Source organism: Hemicordylus capensis, chromosome 2 (genome assembly GCF_027244095.1).
Source record: "Hemicordylus capensis ecotype Gifberg chromosome 2, rHemCap1.1.pri, whole genome shotgun sequence".
Taxonomy (NCBI): Eukaryota; Metazoa; Chordata; class Lepidosauria; order Squamata; family Cordylidae; genus Hemicordylus; species Hemicordylus capensis.
Genome location: NC_069658.1, coordinates 169,494,010 through 169,512,780, shown reverse-complemented (window position 1 = coordinate 169,512,780; position 18,771 = coordinate 169,494,010). Strand labels below are relative to the sequence as shown.

At 43.0% G+C, this 18,771-nt stretch overlaps 1 protein-coding gene across 17 annotated transcripts in view; it reads left to right on the top strand.

Annotated features, from left to right (window-relative positions):
• Positions 1–18,771, top strand: part of GPR156 (G protein-coupled receptor 156) — a 48,107-nt gene that overhangs the window by 14,254 nt on the left and 15,082 nt on the right. For 10 of the 17 annotated variants that reach the window (XM_053297720.1, XM_053297713.1, XM_053297712.1 and 7 more), the window contains 4 exons: positions 4,935–5,178; positions 10,185–10,321; positions 11,596–11,731; positions 12,167–12,277. In XM_053297720.1, the coding sequence (XP_053153695.1) occupies positions 4,935–5,178; positions 10,185–10,321; positions 11,596–11,731; positions 12,167–12,277 (628 nt within the window). Of the gene's footprint in view, positions 1–1,897; positions 2,079–4,414; positions 4,504–4,934; positions 5,179–7,550; positions 7,666–9,427; positions 9,859–10,184; positions 10,322–11,595; positions 11,732–12,166; positions 12,278–18,771 lie in introns of those variants that run through there. The other 7 variants (XM_053297719.1, XM_053297714.1, XM_053297722.1 and 4 more) reach the window with 6 other exon arrangements.

The window sequence follows — 18,771 nt, the reverse complement described above, 5'->3', positions numbered from 1 at the left end:
TTCTCTTTTACCGTATATTTATTTACTGGTATGGTGAGGTGGTTCTGATTGGCAGTAACAATACTGAGAGTGGCATTCTGGATCAACAGTGTGTGTTGTGGGGGGGGGTCACCTGCTGAGAGCCCCTCCACTATTCAACACTCTTCTCTCACATTCATCTTGGCAAAAGAGGTTTGCAGACTAATCCAAATCAAGTTTACTGAAGTAAGCAAGCCCTGTTCAATGGGGTTTACTTCCAAGTAAAAGTAAGTGTGAGACTTTCCGCTTCCCCCCTTTCATTTCAGCGTTATCTTTAATTCAAAAAACAACTTAACAGAAGTTTAATAGGGTGGGGGCATATTGTGCTTGCAGGTAATAGTATGCAGATTGCTGGTTGATGGTAATGTTATAATTTTCCAGTTCTCTAAATACATGGAGATACAACATTAACATCCACTGAATAATGAAAACCCTTTAAGAAAGGAAAGTGTGTGTGGGAGGGGGGGAGATCAAGGAAGAGAGGGGGAAGGGAGGGAATATAAAAGTCCTACCATAGCTGGTAGGAGCAATAGCCTACAACTGGCAATTATTGATTGATTGATTGATTAAGTGCTGTCAAGTTGGTGTTGACTCTTAGTGACCACATAGATTGTTAAGCTATGAAAAATCATCATGTATCCAGAAGAGGGTTATACATAGGTGTTTGTATATGTTGTTCATTATGATATATATATCCTTGATGCTGTCTTCTAATATAGAAAGAGCAGACAAATCTCTATTTGTTAAATCACTGAAAGAGGCAGTTTAGTTTTGCAGTTCTGCAGAACTGGTTTCCTGACAGTGTGAGTTGCTGATTTCAGATGGCTAGGTGTAATAATGTTTCACATAATTGGTATTTAAACTAAGAAAAGGGTTACTTCTGACAAGTGAAAAGACATTTCCAAAACCAAACTGATACAAACATATTAGGGTTGTTTTTGTTTCAAGATATTTTGACTGAGCCAGAATGGTGTAACCAGCAAGTTGCTGTCTCGGCTCATTTGAAACCTGTTATCTGAGGGGTTATTTTTGTGAAGGCGAGCTTTGAGGGAGCAGCTTGTGTTTATGCCAGCAATGGTGGTTTCAGTGCTCTCTTTTCTCTTTCTGGTCACTTTTCTTTGCCTCAGTTCCCCCCATCAATAAAATGGGAATAAAATAGTTCTTGTGAATGTCACCCCTAGCTGGAAACACCACCAGACTGCAAGCTTTACCGCTTTTCAGATAGCAAACTTTACCACAAAGCTTTACTGAGAGTTCGGGGTATACTGGATACTCTGATGCAAAAAGAGGATTTTTTTTTTTTTACCCCGGACATAAATTCATCTAGGTTCCAGTATGGAGGGGGAAACTCAAGTCATGTGTGAAGTTCTCTCTGAAATATTGCACGGACTTCCAGATGAATATGGCCAATATGTGAACACACACACCCCCTCCCAGAAGCTCCAGGAGAAAGTGAGAGGAGCTTGAATGGCTGGAGCAGCAGCAGCAGCAGCAGGGGGTTGGTTTGTGGGTGGACCTTTAAGCGGTACCACTTTTGAAGGTGGCAAGAAATGCCCCCTTTCATTGAAGAAATTTAGCCCAGGGTTTCACAAATAGCATACAGAAAGTCATGGTCAGACTGAGCTGGCAGACAGATACATGAAATGGCTGTGACAACTGAGCTAGAGTCTACTCCATGGTGGTAAATGATGGTGGTGAACCATCATGACTTCATTGCCACCATTGCATCTATGCCCAGGTATCCAGGGGAGTTAGTCCAGTTCTTATTCATCTGACCCCCTCAAGATGGTATATCCAGGGCTCCTTCTTGTCTACTATATTGTTCAACCCCCCCCCCCTTTTTTTCTAAACTTATCTTAAAATTTTATACCACCTTTAGGAACATAGGAAGTTGCCTTATATCAAGTCAGACCATTAGTCCATCTAGCTCAGTATTGTCACTGACTGACAACAGCTCTCCAAGGTTACAAGGCAGGAGTCTCTCCCAGCCCTACCTGGAGATGCCAGGGAGTGAACCTGGGACCTTCATTGTGCAAGCATGCAGATTCTCTTCCACTGAGGTATGGCCCCTTCCCCTAACGGGAATATCTTACAACACTATCCAAATGCAAACCAAGATGGACATTTCTTGGGACTGGGTTATTTGAGAGAGTGCCTTGCCCGACATGTCCCAATCTGGACCTAAAGAACTTCTTTGGAGGCCCTCCTCAAGTGCCCCTGCCAAACGAGGTGGGGTGGGTGGCTACCAGGGAGAAGGCCTTTTTGGTAGGGATGTGCACAAATTGGTTTTTAAAATTTAATTTGTGCCCAAAACAAATAACCCCTGATTTGATTTGTATTTGCTTTGATTCAATTTGGATTTGGACTAATTTGGACCACTTAACAAGGTCCTAGGGTCACCAAATTTGGGTTGTGGGTAGGTCCCCATGGGTGCCACCTACCACCCAAATTCCAAGGCAGTAGGACACTTGGCTGATTTTTTAAAAAGGATTTTAAAAAGTTTTTACTTATTTTGAACATTTCCACCATAGGAAACAATGGGGATTCGAAGTTACCATATCCAAACCCTAAAAAGGATCCCCAGCTTTCATTAAAAAAAAGGGGGGGGAGCTAAGTTCTAGCCCTTGTAGAAGTGGAGTTATGGAGCAAAATGTGCAGTCATTATTTTTCAAGTGTTTGGATTCTTTGGTGTATAATAACTTTTCCTCATAATCAATCCCTATGAGGATTCATTGCAGACCTTCATTTCTTCTGTTCATTTTGACTGTCACTGGAAAGTGCCAACTGTCAATTGCCATGTGCCAACTACATTCCCACCCACCCACCTGCAAGGCAGTAGGGTACTCATTTTAATTTTTAGGAATATTGAAATGTTTATATTCTTTGTTGTCTAATAACTTTTCCTCATATTGAATCCCTATGACGATGCATTATATGCCTTCGTTTCTTCTGTTCATTTTGACTATAATTGGATACTGCCTACTGTCAACTGCCATGTGTCAACTACACCCCCTCTACACACACACACACACACACACACACACACACACACACACACACACACGTACTCAGTTTATTTTTTAAGTGTTTAGATTCTTTGGAGTCTTCATTACACACCTTCATTTATTCTGTTCATTTTAACCCCACTGCTTTGCAGGTGGGGGTGGGGAATTAGTGGCATCCCATGTTCCAACTGCCCCACAAGCCACTGGGTACTCAGTTTATATTTTAGGAATTCTTGAGGTACTTAGACTCTTTGGTGTGTAATGAATCCTCATAGGGATTCATTATGAGGAAAGGTTATTAGACACCAAAGAGCCTAAACACTTGGGAAAAAAACCTAGAACATAAACTGAGTAGTACCCCACTGCCTTGCGGGTGGGAGTGGGGTGTAGTTGGCACATGGCAGTTGACAGTTGGCACAGTCAAAAAGACAGTCAAAATGAATAGAAGAAATGAAGGTGTAATGAATCCTCATAGGGATTTACTGAAGAAAAGTTATTATACACCAAAGAATCCAAACACTTGAAAAATAGTGACTGCAAATTTTGCTCCATAACTCCACTTCTACAAGGGCTAGAGCTTAGCTTTTTAAAAAATGAAAGCTGGGAATCTGGGGAAATTAATAGGAGGGATCTGAATCTCGAATCAATTCGAATTGAATCAGGCACAATTCGATTTGTACCCAAATCTAGCCAATGCACCACAGGGGTGATTTGTTTTGTCTCCAAATCAGCCAAATCAGCTAGATTTGGGTACAGATAAATTTGTACCCTAATCAGTTTGCACATCCCTACTTTTTGGTGGTTGCACCCCGTTTATGGAATAGCCTCCTCAGTGAAGTTCGCCTGGCTTCATCATTTTATTCTAATTGGGCTTTTCAGATTTTATCTGATTTTTAACTAATTTTAGCATGGGTTTTTAATGCTGCTTTGTATTTATACCTTATTTTCATATTTTTTTTTGTCTCTTATGATTTAATGTATTATGTGTTTTTATTGTATGTATTAATCCTCTGTTGTGAGCCGCTCAGAGAACAATTTGTTATGGGGCAGCTAACAAAGTTTATTATTATTATATTTATTGCTCAGCAAAGAGGACAATTCATGCTTGCTACCACAAGACCAGTTCTCCTCCCTTTCTGCTTAGAAGGTACCCAAGTGACTAATATCCAATAAAACAAAACAATCATATAAACAAAACAAAAAGCATAAGAATACTATTCAGAAAAGATTAAAAAAGTAGAGCAGCAAGGCCACAGATAAAGACTGATAACTCCCCATATCCTCATGTCCAACCTTGTGGCCAATGGTAAAGGGTGGTCTTTATGAATGGATGACTATCATCATTGCTTTCACTGCTTTCATGCTTGTGTAACCATTTACACCATTTAGGATTTTATCTGGAGCTGCCTGCTGGGATCACATCACACCCATTTTGAAAGAGCTTCACTGGCTGCTAATTTATTTCCGAATCCAATTCAAGGTGCTGGTTTTGACTTTTAAAGCCCTTAACGGTTTGGGCCCTGGATACCTGATGGACCTCTTGCTCCCAAAGGTTGCTGCCCGCTTGATGCAGTCATCCATGGGGCTCTGCTCCGGGTGCTGATAATGAAGGAGGCTCGGCTGTCATGCACATGGGACAGGGCCTTCTTTGTTACTGCCCCCAGACTCTAGAATGCTTTCCCGGTGGCTATTTGCTCTTCAGTCTCCATCACAGTTTTTAGAAAGTGTGTGAAATCTTTTATATTGTGCTTGGGTTTTTTAATCAGATCTATATTTTTATATTCTGGCTAATATTTTAATTGTGTAATTTTTGTAGTCTAGTTTTAAGTTTTTGTGTTAAGATTGTTTGAATGAAAGGCGGTATAGAAATTTAACAATAAATACAATAAATAAATTTTGCTTATGATCCAGGAGAGCTCAGGAAAGAGGAGTTTCAAATAATTCTGGCTGCCATTGGATATTCTGTGACCCCAGCTTCTTGGGGCAACTTGCCCTCTTCAACAGCGTACCTAGCACTGCCCAGACGATGTGGTTGCATGAAGGCTTTGGATGTGCTCTGGAGATGGGATTCAATTACTCCAACTCGTGTGACAACAGCTCTGGATGCCAGGAAAAGCAGCAGAAGGCCCTACAGGATCTCTGTACAATAACAATTGTGAGTAAATATAAGGAAGGGGATAATGTTGAATAGAGTGGCCTGATGGCCAAAATGCATACAGAGCTGGTCCCTGCACTTTTGGAAGGGTGTGAATTTTCAGCGCTCTTCCCATATTCCAGAAATGTTTGGAAACAGTGGAAACATGTCCCTGAGGGTCAGGAACATTTCCCCCATGTAACAGAGCTCTCCTGAAACGTGAGAAGAGTACTGAAAACAGTCATGCTAAATGTTCATCTCTATGCACAAAACTCTGCACAGAAAAGGTTCGCTTCTCAAGGAGGGGCCAAGTTAGAATCCTTGTCCCCGACAGTTAGTTTTCTACGGGGCCATTTGTGTATAGAGAAGCATTCAGTCACGTGAGACATGCAGTCTGAAGTGGTACAGCCCAGATATAGGTTTGCCACCTCAGGGAGGGCCAAATAACACATTACACAGGAGCTTTTTTGGACAGCGACTTTACCGCAACTCTACTTAGGGAGGCTGGGTGTGCATTCACATATCAGCCAGATTTACCCCAAAATCCATGCGGTATTTCAGAGAGCACTTCACACACGATTTGGGTTTCCCCCTCCGTATTGGACCCTACTGATTTACGTCTGGGGTAAAAAAAATCCTCTTTACATAACAGATAGTATCTATTATGCCCAGAACTCGCAGTAAAGCCTCATGGTAAACCCATGGTAAAGCCTGCAGTCTGAAAAGCCCCCAGGAGATCCATGACTGAAGTTGGGGATATTCTGAGCGAGGGAAATACCCGGAGTTAAACAGCCCCTCCCTTGCCTCTGGGCACCAGGAGTTGAAATCGACTTGACGGCACACTTTACCTTTATCCCTGCCTTCTAATGAAACTCTCAGGCTCCTATATGTAATCTGGCTGCTTCTAACATAATGAGATCCAAAGGGGCTGTTTGCTTTTTGAATATTATTTGTGATTCTCTTAGTAACAAGAATGGCTGTTTCCAGATTACTTGAGTTTGGATGTACTACCAAGTGATTTACAAGCATAACAAATGCTAGAGCAATAGGCATCTCCAGTTAAGTTAGTCTTTCAGGAGCAAATGACGTGCTTTACAGCAGTGCAGTTTAGTGGTTAGAGTGTTGGACTAGGGCCGGGGACACTTGAGTTCAAATCCCCATTCAGCCATGAAACTCACTGGGTGACTCTGGGCCAGTCACTTAACTCTCAGCCTAACCTACCTCACAGGGTTATTGTGAGGGTAGACATAACCATACAAACTGCTCTGGGCTCTTTGGAGAAAGAGCAGGATATAAAAGTAAAAACAAAACAAAAAACTCTGATGGCTCTCCTTTCTTGCAAAGGACCTTAGGGAAGAAGTATAAGATAGGGTGCTCAATCCCTCCCTCCCTCCCTGCCTATATCGTTTCCCGGCTAGAATGTCTCCCTCTTGCTCTTGCTTGCTTTTACTCCTGCAAGTGTCCTAGATCTGTATTTTCCTCACAACAGGCTTGGGACCTTTTAGAGGAAAAGGCAGCTGTAGGGAGTGGGAGGAGTGCACTTCCTCCCCTCCTCACTCTGATGCAAACTGAGCAGCCATCCCTGCTTGGGGGCTTCATTACACAGGGTGGCAGTGGAACATGCCCTTCACTTCCCTGAGCACAATTAGTAGTTAAGATTCTGCATGTTATCACAATGATACCATTGCCTTTCCATTATTTGCATTAAGAAATGAGTAAATAATTCTATTGCTAAATATGGGGTAGGAGGAAATCTAATCCCTCTCTTGTAGTTTTAGTTGTATTTTGATTGATTCTCATATTTCTGCTGTCATATCAACATTTGTTAGAGGAAACACTTGAGGAAAATTATGAACCCTGTTGGGGGGGGTAGGCTTCATGGGAGGGATTAACGAAGTACATCGGGAGGCATACTCCCAGTAGGGTCACCCAAAGTACGAAGGTCATCCCCGCTGCCCAGCTAAAGTAAGCAGGCGCCCACTGTATATTGGATAGCAGCAATATAGGAAGTGCTAGAGATGGATGATCACTTCAGTGACAATGACAAAGGCATGATTTCATACTGCACGGGAGAAGGCAATGGTAAACCACTCCTGTATTTTACCAAGAAAACCACATAGATAGACAAAATGGAATGATTGTCGATTAATTTCACATGCTAGCAAAATAATGCTCAGGACCATCCAATGCAGATTAGAGCCCTACGTGGAAAGGGAAATGCCGGATGTCCAAGCTGGTTTCAGAAAAGGCCGAGGAACAAGAGACATCATTGCTGATGCCCGCTGGATAGTTGAGAAAGCCAAAGAATACCAGAAAGAGGTCAATATGTGCTTTACTGACTACAGAAAAGCCTTTGATTGCATTAACCATATCAAGTTGTGAAATATCCTTAGGAAAATGGGTGTCCCAGAACATCTCATTGTTCTCATGAGAAACCTATACACAGGACAGGAAGCCACAGTCCAGATGGAACATGGTGAAACAGACTGGTTCCAGATCGGCAAAGGAGTAAGTAAGACAAGGCTATATACTTTCTCATTCTTAATTCAATGTATATGCTGAACATATACTGAGAGAGCTGGATTGGAAGACAATGAACGTGATTTTAAACTTGGAGGAAGAAACAGCAATAATCTGTGCTACGCTGATGACACCACTCTGATAGCTGAGAATGTGGATGATCTGCAAACTCTAGTAATGAAAGTCAAAAAGCACAGTGAAAAAAGGGGACTACAATTAAATGTAAAGAAGACTAAACTAATGGCCATACTTTTAAGGACAGCTATTCATTTACTCTATTATTCTTCCTACAGGATTTTAGGTTTAGCTGGTAGCATTTTACTTTATTAATCCCATACAGTTTTTGGAGTTGTATTTTACTATTATAATCATACTTAGCTTCTAGGGTTATATTTTATTTAGCATGAGTTTTATTATATTGTATCTGTACTTTATGCTGTGCTGGTCTTTGACCGTAATAAAGATGATTGATTGACTAAACTAATGACAATGGGTACAGCAACCAACCTCAGAATTGACAATGAAGACATTGAAGTGGTAGATAGCTTCTGCCTTTTAGGATCGACCGCCAACAGTAAAGGATCCAGCAGTCAAGAAATACGCTGCAGATTAGCACTTGGTAGGGCTGCAATGAAGGCCTTGGAAAGGATATTTACAGTAGATGTCATGATGTGTCTACACCTACAAAGATTAGAATCATTCAGACCATGGTTTTCCCCATGACACTTTATGGATGCGAAAGTTGGACTTTGAAGAAGCAAGATAGAAAAAGTATTGACGCTTTTGAACTTTGGTGCTGGAGAAAACTTTTGAGGATACCATGGACAGCCAGGAAAACAAACAAATGGATCATAGAACAAATCAATCCAGAATTCTCCCTTGAGGCACAAATGACCAGGCTCAAACTATCATACTTTGGACACATTATGCGAAGACCCAGCTCCCTTGAGAAGTCTATAATGCTGGGGAAAGTTGAAGGAAAGAGAAGAAGAGGACAACCAGCAGCAAGGTGGATGGACTTGATTGTGACAGCAATGAATACACCACTGAGAGACCTTAAAGGCCAAGCTGAAGACTGGTCATGCTGGAGAGAATCTATCTATGTGGTCACTAAGAGCTGACACTGACTTGATGGCACTTAATCAATCAATCAAGTACAATTAACATACATACAAAATGAAAATTGTGGCAAAGTATTTTAAGGCCTGTGTTTGGTTATTAGGAACATTTTATCGATCATTTTAAAAAAATGTTATTACAGGTAGACCTCATTATCTGCGAGGGTTCTGTTCCTGCATATTACCACAGATAACGAAACTGTGGCTAATAAGTCACTGAGTGTCCGGGATTGTGGGGGTTAGGTTCCCAGACTAAATAAAACAACCCCCCCCCACAAAAACAGGGCACATAAAATGCATTACCATGCAATGTCCCCCAAATGATCCCCCAAATGGTGTGTGTGTGTATATATATATATAATTTATTCATTCATATGCTGAAATGTGCCACAAAATGGCTCTCACGGACAAAATGGTGGCCGGAAATGACCTCTGTGGTCACTTCTGGCCCTCTAGAAACCGTGGATCTGTGAATTGTAATGCTTTCGTGTCTGCAGATAATGAAACCAGGTGCCAGTTAGACACCTGTGAATACATGAAACTGTGGATTTAGAATCCACGTATAACAAGGTTCTCTTGTACAAACATTCCTTGATTTACAATATTTAGAAAGAGAACCATGTCTGTGTCATAAACCGCTTGTTTTTAGCCTGGGTTCAAAGTATGATATGAGTTGTGTAAGTAGTTGGCTGTGCTGTTGCAGTGCTGTAGTCCAGCCCAGTTTAAGAAAATTCTCTGTGGCATGCAAACGTTCAGCCTATGCTTGCATAATTGTTCACCGTAAATATATGCTAAGCCTGAACAGAAAACAAGCAGACTTTCCACAAGTGCAGGGGTTGTGTGAAACAACTTGATCCTAATGCAATTAAGGAGAAAACGTTCAAAGCAGAACAATATACAAAACACAGGCTTTTCCTCCTTTCCTTCTTAACAGGCCTTCCCCAGGAATGGGCAAGCAGAATGTTCTGTTCTCTTCATAGATAGTAGCTGACATGGTCCGCAGCATTCTGGAGGTGGGATGCTGCATGTCAGGGCTGCTGTGGAGCTGGAAGCCCTTACGCTGGTAAGAATGGACAGTAGCCCAAGGAGCACGTCCACAGTTTTCCCCATTGTTGCGAATGTGGGAAATTGTGGGAGCACTGCTTGCGCATTACCACTTGTTATTACCAGTATCAAGGCTGCCTTCTGACTTCTCAGCAGCCCTGACATACACAATGTTCCATCTCTGGAGTGCTGTGGATCGTGTTAGTCATTATCAATTATTGCTGCTTTTCACTGAGATGGCCACTTACTGTGCCACTTCTTGTGCAGTAGGCTTTCTCACGTTTCTTGGAGACAAGAAATCTCCAAAGAGGCTGTTACCGTCTCCAATCTTTTGTCTTCCCTCAGACATCCTCTGGCAGCAATTGTAAGAGCTCTCCCGCCTTGTCAGCTGCTTTCTTGGGAATTGTATGGATTTTTCTTACTGGTGGAGTCCTGCTTAGTTTCTTCTTTCTCATCTTCACAATTCACTTCAGAAAGAATAGGTAAGGCCAGGAGTATGTCATGGTGACATTTCACCTCCTTTCTACTTACTGGGCAAACTGTTCTGAGATCTCGTTGTTTTGGTATTGCTCAAAGACACAACCCTGTTGCTACTATAGTATAGGGAGAGAGATAGTAATAATGATGATAATGATAATGAGCTTAATAATGAGCTATGAAAAGAGCAGAATATGTCAGTTACTTTCAAAATTTGTATACCACCTTTTGTGAAAACATCAACCCAATGCAGCTGTGAAAAAGGCTTCTCCATGCTCAGGATCATTAGGAAAGAGACTGAAACTAAAATAGCCATGCTCTTCAATAGTGTGGCCACACTTGGAGCCCTGTGTACAGTTCTGGCCGCCACATCTCAGGATATTGTAGAGCTGGAAAAGGTGTTGAAAAAGACAATGGAATGATTAGGGGACTGGGGTTCCTTACCCACAAGGAAAGGCTACAATGTTTGCAGCCTTTTCATTTAGAAAAAAAGTGACTATGAGGGGGATGTGACAGAGGTTTAAAACATTATTCATGGTGTGGAGAAAGTGGACAGATACGTTTTTCTCCCTGTACCACAACACTAGAGATTGGCTGGAGATTCAGGACAAACAAAAGGAAGGATAGATGCAGCCCTTAATTTATGGAATTCACTGCCACAAGGTGTGGTGGTCAGTATCTTAAAGGGCTTTTAAAGTGGATTAAATACATTTGTGGAGAATTGTTGGTTAATCCATTCCTTGATCCAGGCCAGCTTTTGAATGGGGCTTTAGTTACTTGTATTCCAGTCCTAGTGTAGAGGCAGGGCTAAAAAGACAGCCAGCATCAAGAGCACTGAAAAGCAGTCTGCACTTGCCTCTCTGTACATAATACCTAGTTCATTAAACTATTATTATTCCTGATTCTGCTCTACTGCCTTGTTTTTGCATACCTCAACTCTCTCCTCTGGATTCTATACAGAACAGGCCTAGCAATGGCTACTCGTAATGATAGTGAAACTGTATGTCGCCTCCAGATTCAGAGGCAGGATGCCTTGCTGGCAAGCAACAGCAAGAGAGAGCCATTTGCCTCCATGTCTTGCTTGTGGGCTTCTCAGCAGCATCCGATTGGACACTGTGGGAACCAGGATGCTGACTAAATGAACTTTGGATCCATCAAGGCTGCTCTTATATTCTTTTGAAAACCTTATTGCATTGTTTGGAAGGATGAGGTCTTGATCTTTAACTCCTCTGTCAATAACTCTTGTCCTGTGTTGTTTTAACTCCTTTGTCTGCTGGAGGATTGTGAAGATGTCTAGTCCCAACCTAAACATCATGACTCTTCTGGGCAGTGCCTTGACTTACAGTAGTGCTTACCTCTTTGGGATTGAAAAACAGAATCCATTAACCAGACAATCCATGGAGATGCTTGTTCAGGTGAGTGAAAGCAAGCTAGGAGGGAAAGAGATGCAGCCTACTGCGTATTGCACTTGTTGGGGCAATCTATATTGCAAAGTAGCTGGGATCCAGCAATGCGTATGAGCATGTTCTCTGTGTGCACCCAGATTTTCCTTAGCAGAAGTCACCCTCTCCAAAACCTGGAAACTGCCATGAAAGAAAGAAAGAAAGAAAGAAAGAAAGAAAGAAAGAAAGAAAGAAAGAAAGAAAGAAAGCAAGCAAGCAAGCAAGCCTCTTTCTAGAGATATCTGCTTCAGTTATGTAAATATTTGGGGGAAAGAGCCACAGTTTGCATTTTTGGTTATGGTATTCAGAGGCAATTTAGGAGACCACAAGAGATTCTGATCACAGATCTCTTGTATTGTGTCAAGTTTGATGCTTAGGCTTATGGATCTGTCTCTCTACCCCTTACAGGTGAGAATCTGCTTGCTCTGTATTGGGGGCTCCCTGGCTTTTGGCCCCATCCTGGGAAAAAGCTGGCGGTTATATAAAGTGTTCACTAGGCAGGTTCCGGACAAGAGAGTGGTGAGTTTTCATAGGTTACATTCACTTTGGGAGGCTGAGTAAAAATAAGACTGTGCACAAGTCTAAAGGCCAAAGTAGACCTGATGGGGCAGCCATATTTGTTTTTTCATGCGTCCCCTTGTTCCATTTGCATCTAAAGAAGGACATGGGTCTAATTTTCTTGTTTCTGATACTATATGTGTGCTAGGTTGGGGGTAATATTGAATGCAGGGAGGTAATGTGAGGGGTGGAGAAAGGTTCAGTTCCCCTCACTCTCACCCATGCACCTCTTTGATGTAAACATTCTCACACACACACACACACACTCTCTCTCACTCTCTCTCTCTCTCTCTCTCTCTGCTATATATGAACAGGGCAGACACATGAATAAACAAATTTCGCTGTCCCTGTCAATTTTTAGATTTCTGAGGCTCTTTTCACAAATGCATATTCAGCTCCAATGTCTGTAACATAAGAGATTTCATAATTTCCTTGAAATACAGTGTATTTAAGCAGACAGAGTTCCCATGTTCAGTGGTGAGTCGTCATGTTGAGTGATACATGTGTGAACTGCCCCTCAGGCAGTGAGCAATTCTGCTGCGAGAAGGCCATCTTGACTGTGCCAGAATTAGTCCGTTTTTAACCATTTGCTTGATGCAAATGGGGATGAAGGCAAGTCTTGGATGGTGTATAGCTGATGTGTAAGTCATACCAGATTCAGAGATTTAGCATGTTCTTGTTCTTTTGCACAAGCATATTTAACACAAGGGAAGACAATTGCATAAATGTCAGGCAATACTTCAACATTCTGAGAGCTGCCAGGTCCTCACCTGAATGTTTTCCACACAGGGCTTTTAGCTCACACCTCCCCCGGAATGGAGGGTGTGTGTTCACATGTCGGCCAGATTTACCACAAAGTCCCTGTGAGCTATTGGGGAGCACTTCACACACAATTCGGGTTTTTCATTGTACGTTAGAGTGTGGCCTGATCTATATCCGGAGTAAAAAAGTTAGCAGGTCCGTGCTAACTAAGCAAAGAGACACCTTTTAATGTGGTGATTCTCTTATATTGAGCAGGGGGAGAGCAACTGGCCCTATCTAACCCCAGCACCGCATCCCACAGCAGGTTTCTGGTACCTGCCTTACGTTTATTTTTAGACTGTGATCCCTTTGGGGAGAGGGGACCATCTTATTTATGTATTCTTTATTTTTCTATGTAAACCACTTTGGGAACTTTGGTTGAAGAGCGATATAGAAATACTCATCATTGTTGTAGTAGTAGTAGTGTTAGTTTTTAAAAACCCACTTTTTGCATTGGTTTTGGGGGGGGGCAACGTCGAACTCGCTGTAAAGCCTTGCAGAAAACCTGTGGTAAAACCTGCTGTCTGGGAAAGCTCTTGGAGATTGTACCTTTATCTTTAATTTCCCAGAAGCCCTGTCCGGAAGTTAAGTAGCTGAGTACAAGATGAGTATGCTAGTTACCTTTGTCTAGTTACATTCTCTGCTCTTCCTGGGTGCAGGGCTTGCCACCATAGTCAAACACTGTGCTTGAGGAGAGTGGGTGGGGATTGCTATGGAATGCCCTGGTGCAGGGGGCAAGTCTAATGGGGATGCTTGCGCCACCCTTGAGCCATGGTAAATAGGGCTACTGAAAGAACACCTGCCTGCTTGCATGTAGAAGGTTCCAAGTTCCCTCCCTGACATCTCCAGGAAGGGGTGAGAGAGATTCCTGCCTGAAACCTTGGAGAAGCCGCTGCCAGTCTGGGTGGAAAATACTGAGCTAGATGGACCTATGGTCTGACTCGGTATAAGGCAGCTTCATTTGTTCTTCATATTCAGTTTATCGCCAAATTGTGTCTTTTATTTCTTTTATTCTATTTCCCAGTGTATTTACAGTATTGCAAGAATATGGCCCTTTCTGCACCCTTGGCAAAAGCTCTAGCTAATATCTGGTCATCTCTTACCTTGACTGCTGCAATCTCCCCTCCAGCCAGCAATCTGCCGTCCAAAACATTCGCCTCTCTTGCTGCACCGACTGTGTAATACCCCTCTTTACATTCCTTCATGGCTTCTTGTCCACTGCAGATCTACTGCAAGCTCCTTAGCATCAAAGCCCTCCATAGCCTTGCCCCTTCCTGCCTCTTAGTTCTCATTTCCTGCCCCCCCCCCCAAAACAAGGCAAGGGCCTGTCTTCTCATTCTTTGTAAAGTGCCATGTACATGGATAGCACTATATTATTATTATGAAGTAATACCACCTCTGTGAAAACAAGACCCTCTTGCTAATACGATCAAGTCCTTTTTGCTCCAACTCTATGTCATTTTTGGATAGTAGACATATTGATTGATTGATTGATTGATTAAGTGCTGTCGTCGGTGTCGACTCTTAGCAACCACCTAGATACATTCTCTCCAGGATGATCTGTCTTCAGCTTGGCCTTTAAGGTCTCTCAGTGGTGCATTCATTGATGTCGTAATCGAGTCCATCCACCTTGCTGCTGGCCGTCCTCTTCTTCTCTTTCCTTCAACGTATCCCAGCATTATGGTCTTTGTGAGGGATCTGGGTTTTCGCATAATGTGTCCTAAGTATGATAGTTTGAGCCTGGTCATTTGTGCCTCGAGTGAAAAATCTGGATTGATTTGTTCTATGATCCATTTGTTTGTTTTCCTGGCTGTCCATGGTATCCTCAAAAGTCTTCTTCAGCACCAAAGTTCAAAAGCATCTTTATTTTGCACTGTATTTTAGGTACACAGGAGTGGATATTTAGTGCAAGCACATAGTGACCCTCGCTGTCAGTTTCCCACTGCATGCCCTCTTTCCCCCCGCTTGGCTGTGGTGTAAGAAGGAAGCAAAAGCTATACACTGAGGGAACAAAGCAGATCTGAGAAGCCTTAAATGCCAAAATGGGTTACTGCTTCCTAGGGACTTGCTTGAGGCCCAGAGGCGTATCTAGGGAAAACAGCGCCTAGGGCAAGCACTGAAATTGCGCCCCCCCATATCTGACACCCATCTTTCAGATAACTTCACCATAATATCAGCTCAAAAAGTAAAAGTCAAGCTTATTAATCTTTTAATTAAAAAATTATGGCACTACCTGAAAATTATAACCGCACCTTACTTGCTTTCACTGATGCAAATTGCTGAGGCAGCACAGATACAGCCTTCTTCATAAAGCAGGAATCACACCTATCAGCTATTCAGAGAGGTACTGGAGACTGGATGTAGTCCTTACACTCCCTGATCAGCATGTTCATTGCATTCCAAATCCCCATTGTGTATTAGCAACCCCACTGCCTCCGCCCCCCCCCCCCGCCCAGCTGCTATCTGCCAGCAAGCAGCAACATTCACATTTTTTATATCCCGTTCTTCCTCCAAGGAGCCCAGAGCAGTGTACATACTTAAGTTTCTCCTCACAACTACCCTGTGGAGTAGGTTAGGCTAAGAGAGAAGTGACTGGCCCAGAGTCACCCAGCAAGTCTCATGGCTGAATGGGGATTTGAACTCGGGTCTCCCTGGTCCTAGTACAGCACTCTAACCACTATCAAGGCAGTGTGTGCACACCTGCATTCAGAGTGGGACCTTACAGCCTGAGTGCCTCCTCCAAAACACAAGTCAGCCTACATGCAGATACTGCTACAGCATGCAATAAAACAAACAAAAAACCCACTCCATCTTAAGAGTAAGATACACAAAATGAACAGGCAGGGCTATTGCTGGGGAATCTCAAGGTTAGGGCACGGAAGAGGCCAGTTGTACTTGGCTTCATCAGATGCAGAACAGGACAAAATGGATCCTACTTGTTAGGTCTTTTTGTTTTGACTTTTAATGAATGCCGACTCTTAGTGTCAAGTCCTATGCTTTGAGGTCAAGGAACCGATGGACATATTATTAGGGTTAGAATGCCGCTCCAAATACATTCAGAGGTGCACCTAGGTAATTTTGGAGCCTGGACCTAAAAGCCTTTTGCATGCATGCATGCACGCACACACACACACACACACACACACACACACACACACACCACACCTGTTGCAAGATAAGCATCATCCACCTACATTGTGACACACAGAGTATATTTAATATGTGGGTTCTCGAGGGCCCAAACAGCAATTGTACTCAAAAGAATGTAAGGTTGTGAACCAAGTATATTTATGCAAATATGCCTTAGCAGAAACATTTCAATACACAACTTAACATATTCCCATCCCACATATTCCGACCCGCCCCCCGTCTCTAAAGGAATCCCCTCTGTCTCTACGGAGTCCATTTTAGAAGGAGAATTTCCTTTTCTCTCTCAGTGAAGATAATGCCTCTTCTAAAATGATGCCTGCTACACTAAATTAAAAACTAGAAAGATTTTTTGGCTTTGGAACACATACAAATTTATGAAAATTTAAACAACTAACATTTACAGGTGAAACTCGGAAAATTAGAATATCGTGCAAAAGTCCATTAATTTCAGTAATGCAAATTAAAAGGTGAAACTGATATATGAGACAGACGCATTACATGCAAAGCGAGATAAGTCAAGCCTTAATTTGTTATAATTGTGATGATCATGGCGTACAGCTCATGAAAACCCCAAATCCACAATCCCAGAAAATTAGAATATTACATGGAACCAAGAAGACAAGGATTGTAGAATAGAACAGTATCGGACCTCTGAAAAGTATAAGCATGCATATGTATTCAGTACTTGGTTTGGGCCCCTTTTGCAGCAATTACTGCCTCAATGCGGCGTGGCATGGATGCTATCAGCCTGTGGCACTGATGAGGTATTATGGAAGACCAGGATGCTTCATTAGCGGCCTTCAGCTCTTCTGCATTGTTTGGTCTCCTGTCTCTCATCCTTCTCTTGGCAATGCCCCATAGATTCTCTGTGGGGTCAGGTCAGGCGAGTTTGCTGGCCAATCAAGCACAGTACACTGTATACTTTTCAGAGGTCCGATATTGTTCTATTCAACAACCCTTGTCTTCTTGGTTCCATGTAATATTCTAATTTTCTGGGATTGTGGATTTGGGATTTTCATGAGCTGTACGCCATGATCATCACAATTATAACAAATTAAGGCTTGACTTATCTCGCTTTGAATGTAATGCGTCTGTCTCATATATCATTTTCACCTTTTAATTTGCATTATTGAAATTAATGGACTTTTGCTCGATATTCTAATTTTCCGAGTTTCACCTGTATTTAACTGAGTGGCAGCCTGATAAAATACGTTGAATAGCATCCAGAGTAAAAGTTGCAGGAGTGGAACATTTCAACTCATTCAGTAGCGGGGGGTCGGGTGGAGGATAACTTTCAGCAGCAATCCACCTTTCCCTCCAGGCAGACTTTCCAGTTGACACCAGCAGGGAAAACCACATCCCAACTTCTTTGGCTCGGTGCCTCTCCAAAATGACAGCTCTCCAAAATGGTGCACCCCCTGGCTTGCCTCTCTCTGTTCTTGACCAATCCCCGCCTTGTCTTCTCTGGTGCCTCCCAGTCCTGTCACCCCATGCTTTTCCTGGATCACCCGGGTGCATGTCTCCAATGAGGCTTCTCCCCACCACGCCCCCCACCCAGGTGGCAGCACAGCTCCTGCTGCATGGTGCTCCCCACGTCCACCTGCAGCAGCCTGGCCACTGGAGGGGTGGTGAGGAGGCGGTGTGGTGGAGTAGCTCCATTCCCCTCGGCAGTGCCATCCAGCCCCATCTGCTTTGGCTGTGGCTGGCTGCTCATGACCTTAAGGGAGAGAATCCAGAAGCACGCCACAGCAGCCTGAGCTGCCCCTTCTTGGCGGGGTTGGGCATGGGTGGCTGCAGAGAGCCAAGAGCAACCAGAGGATGGAAATGTCTTCCTGTTGCCTGGAGAGGGACATGGGGAGCCTCAACTTGACAAACCAGGCGGAGCCCATCAAATTGCCTCAGGCCTGATCACAGCCGTGCTTGGCCACCCGGAGCAGCGGGCACAGCCACCACACAAGAGGATTTGGGGGCACCAGGGGGCCCCCGGACCTCCGCCCAGAAGTCTGGTAAGAAGGGCACCTTTGGATACATTAAAAAGAGCCTGAAGTTTAATAAGCATTTACATTTTTAATTAAGAATTTGTTATTCTGGATCAAGAATCTTTGATTTAAGAGAGGAGTTCGGACATTTACAAATTCACCCATGCACCCAAACTTGTGGAAATTAGATTACAGTGCATGCCTTAACTTGCATGCTTGCTCCTTGCAACTCTGACAGTTTATTGGAATTGTGGCGGGGGAGAGTCTATTCTGTGAGGCAACTTACCTGCCAAAGATAATCCACCAATAGAAATGTTCACATAAAACCATTATTCTTGATACTTACAGCAAGTAGCTTGCCAGTTAATAAAATGATATATTTGTGATCTGTTACTTACTGTGTGGTTTTGTCTTTTAACTCTTGTTTTTAAATTTGACAAGTAAAAGAAACATAAACTAGTTCTGATTTCTGGATATGTTATCCAGGTTGCAGACTTGCCTGTCCCAGAGTGGGGTTTGGGGGGA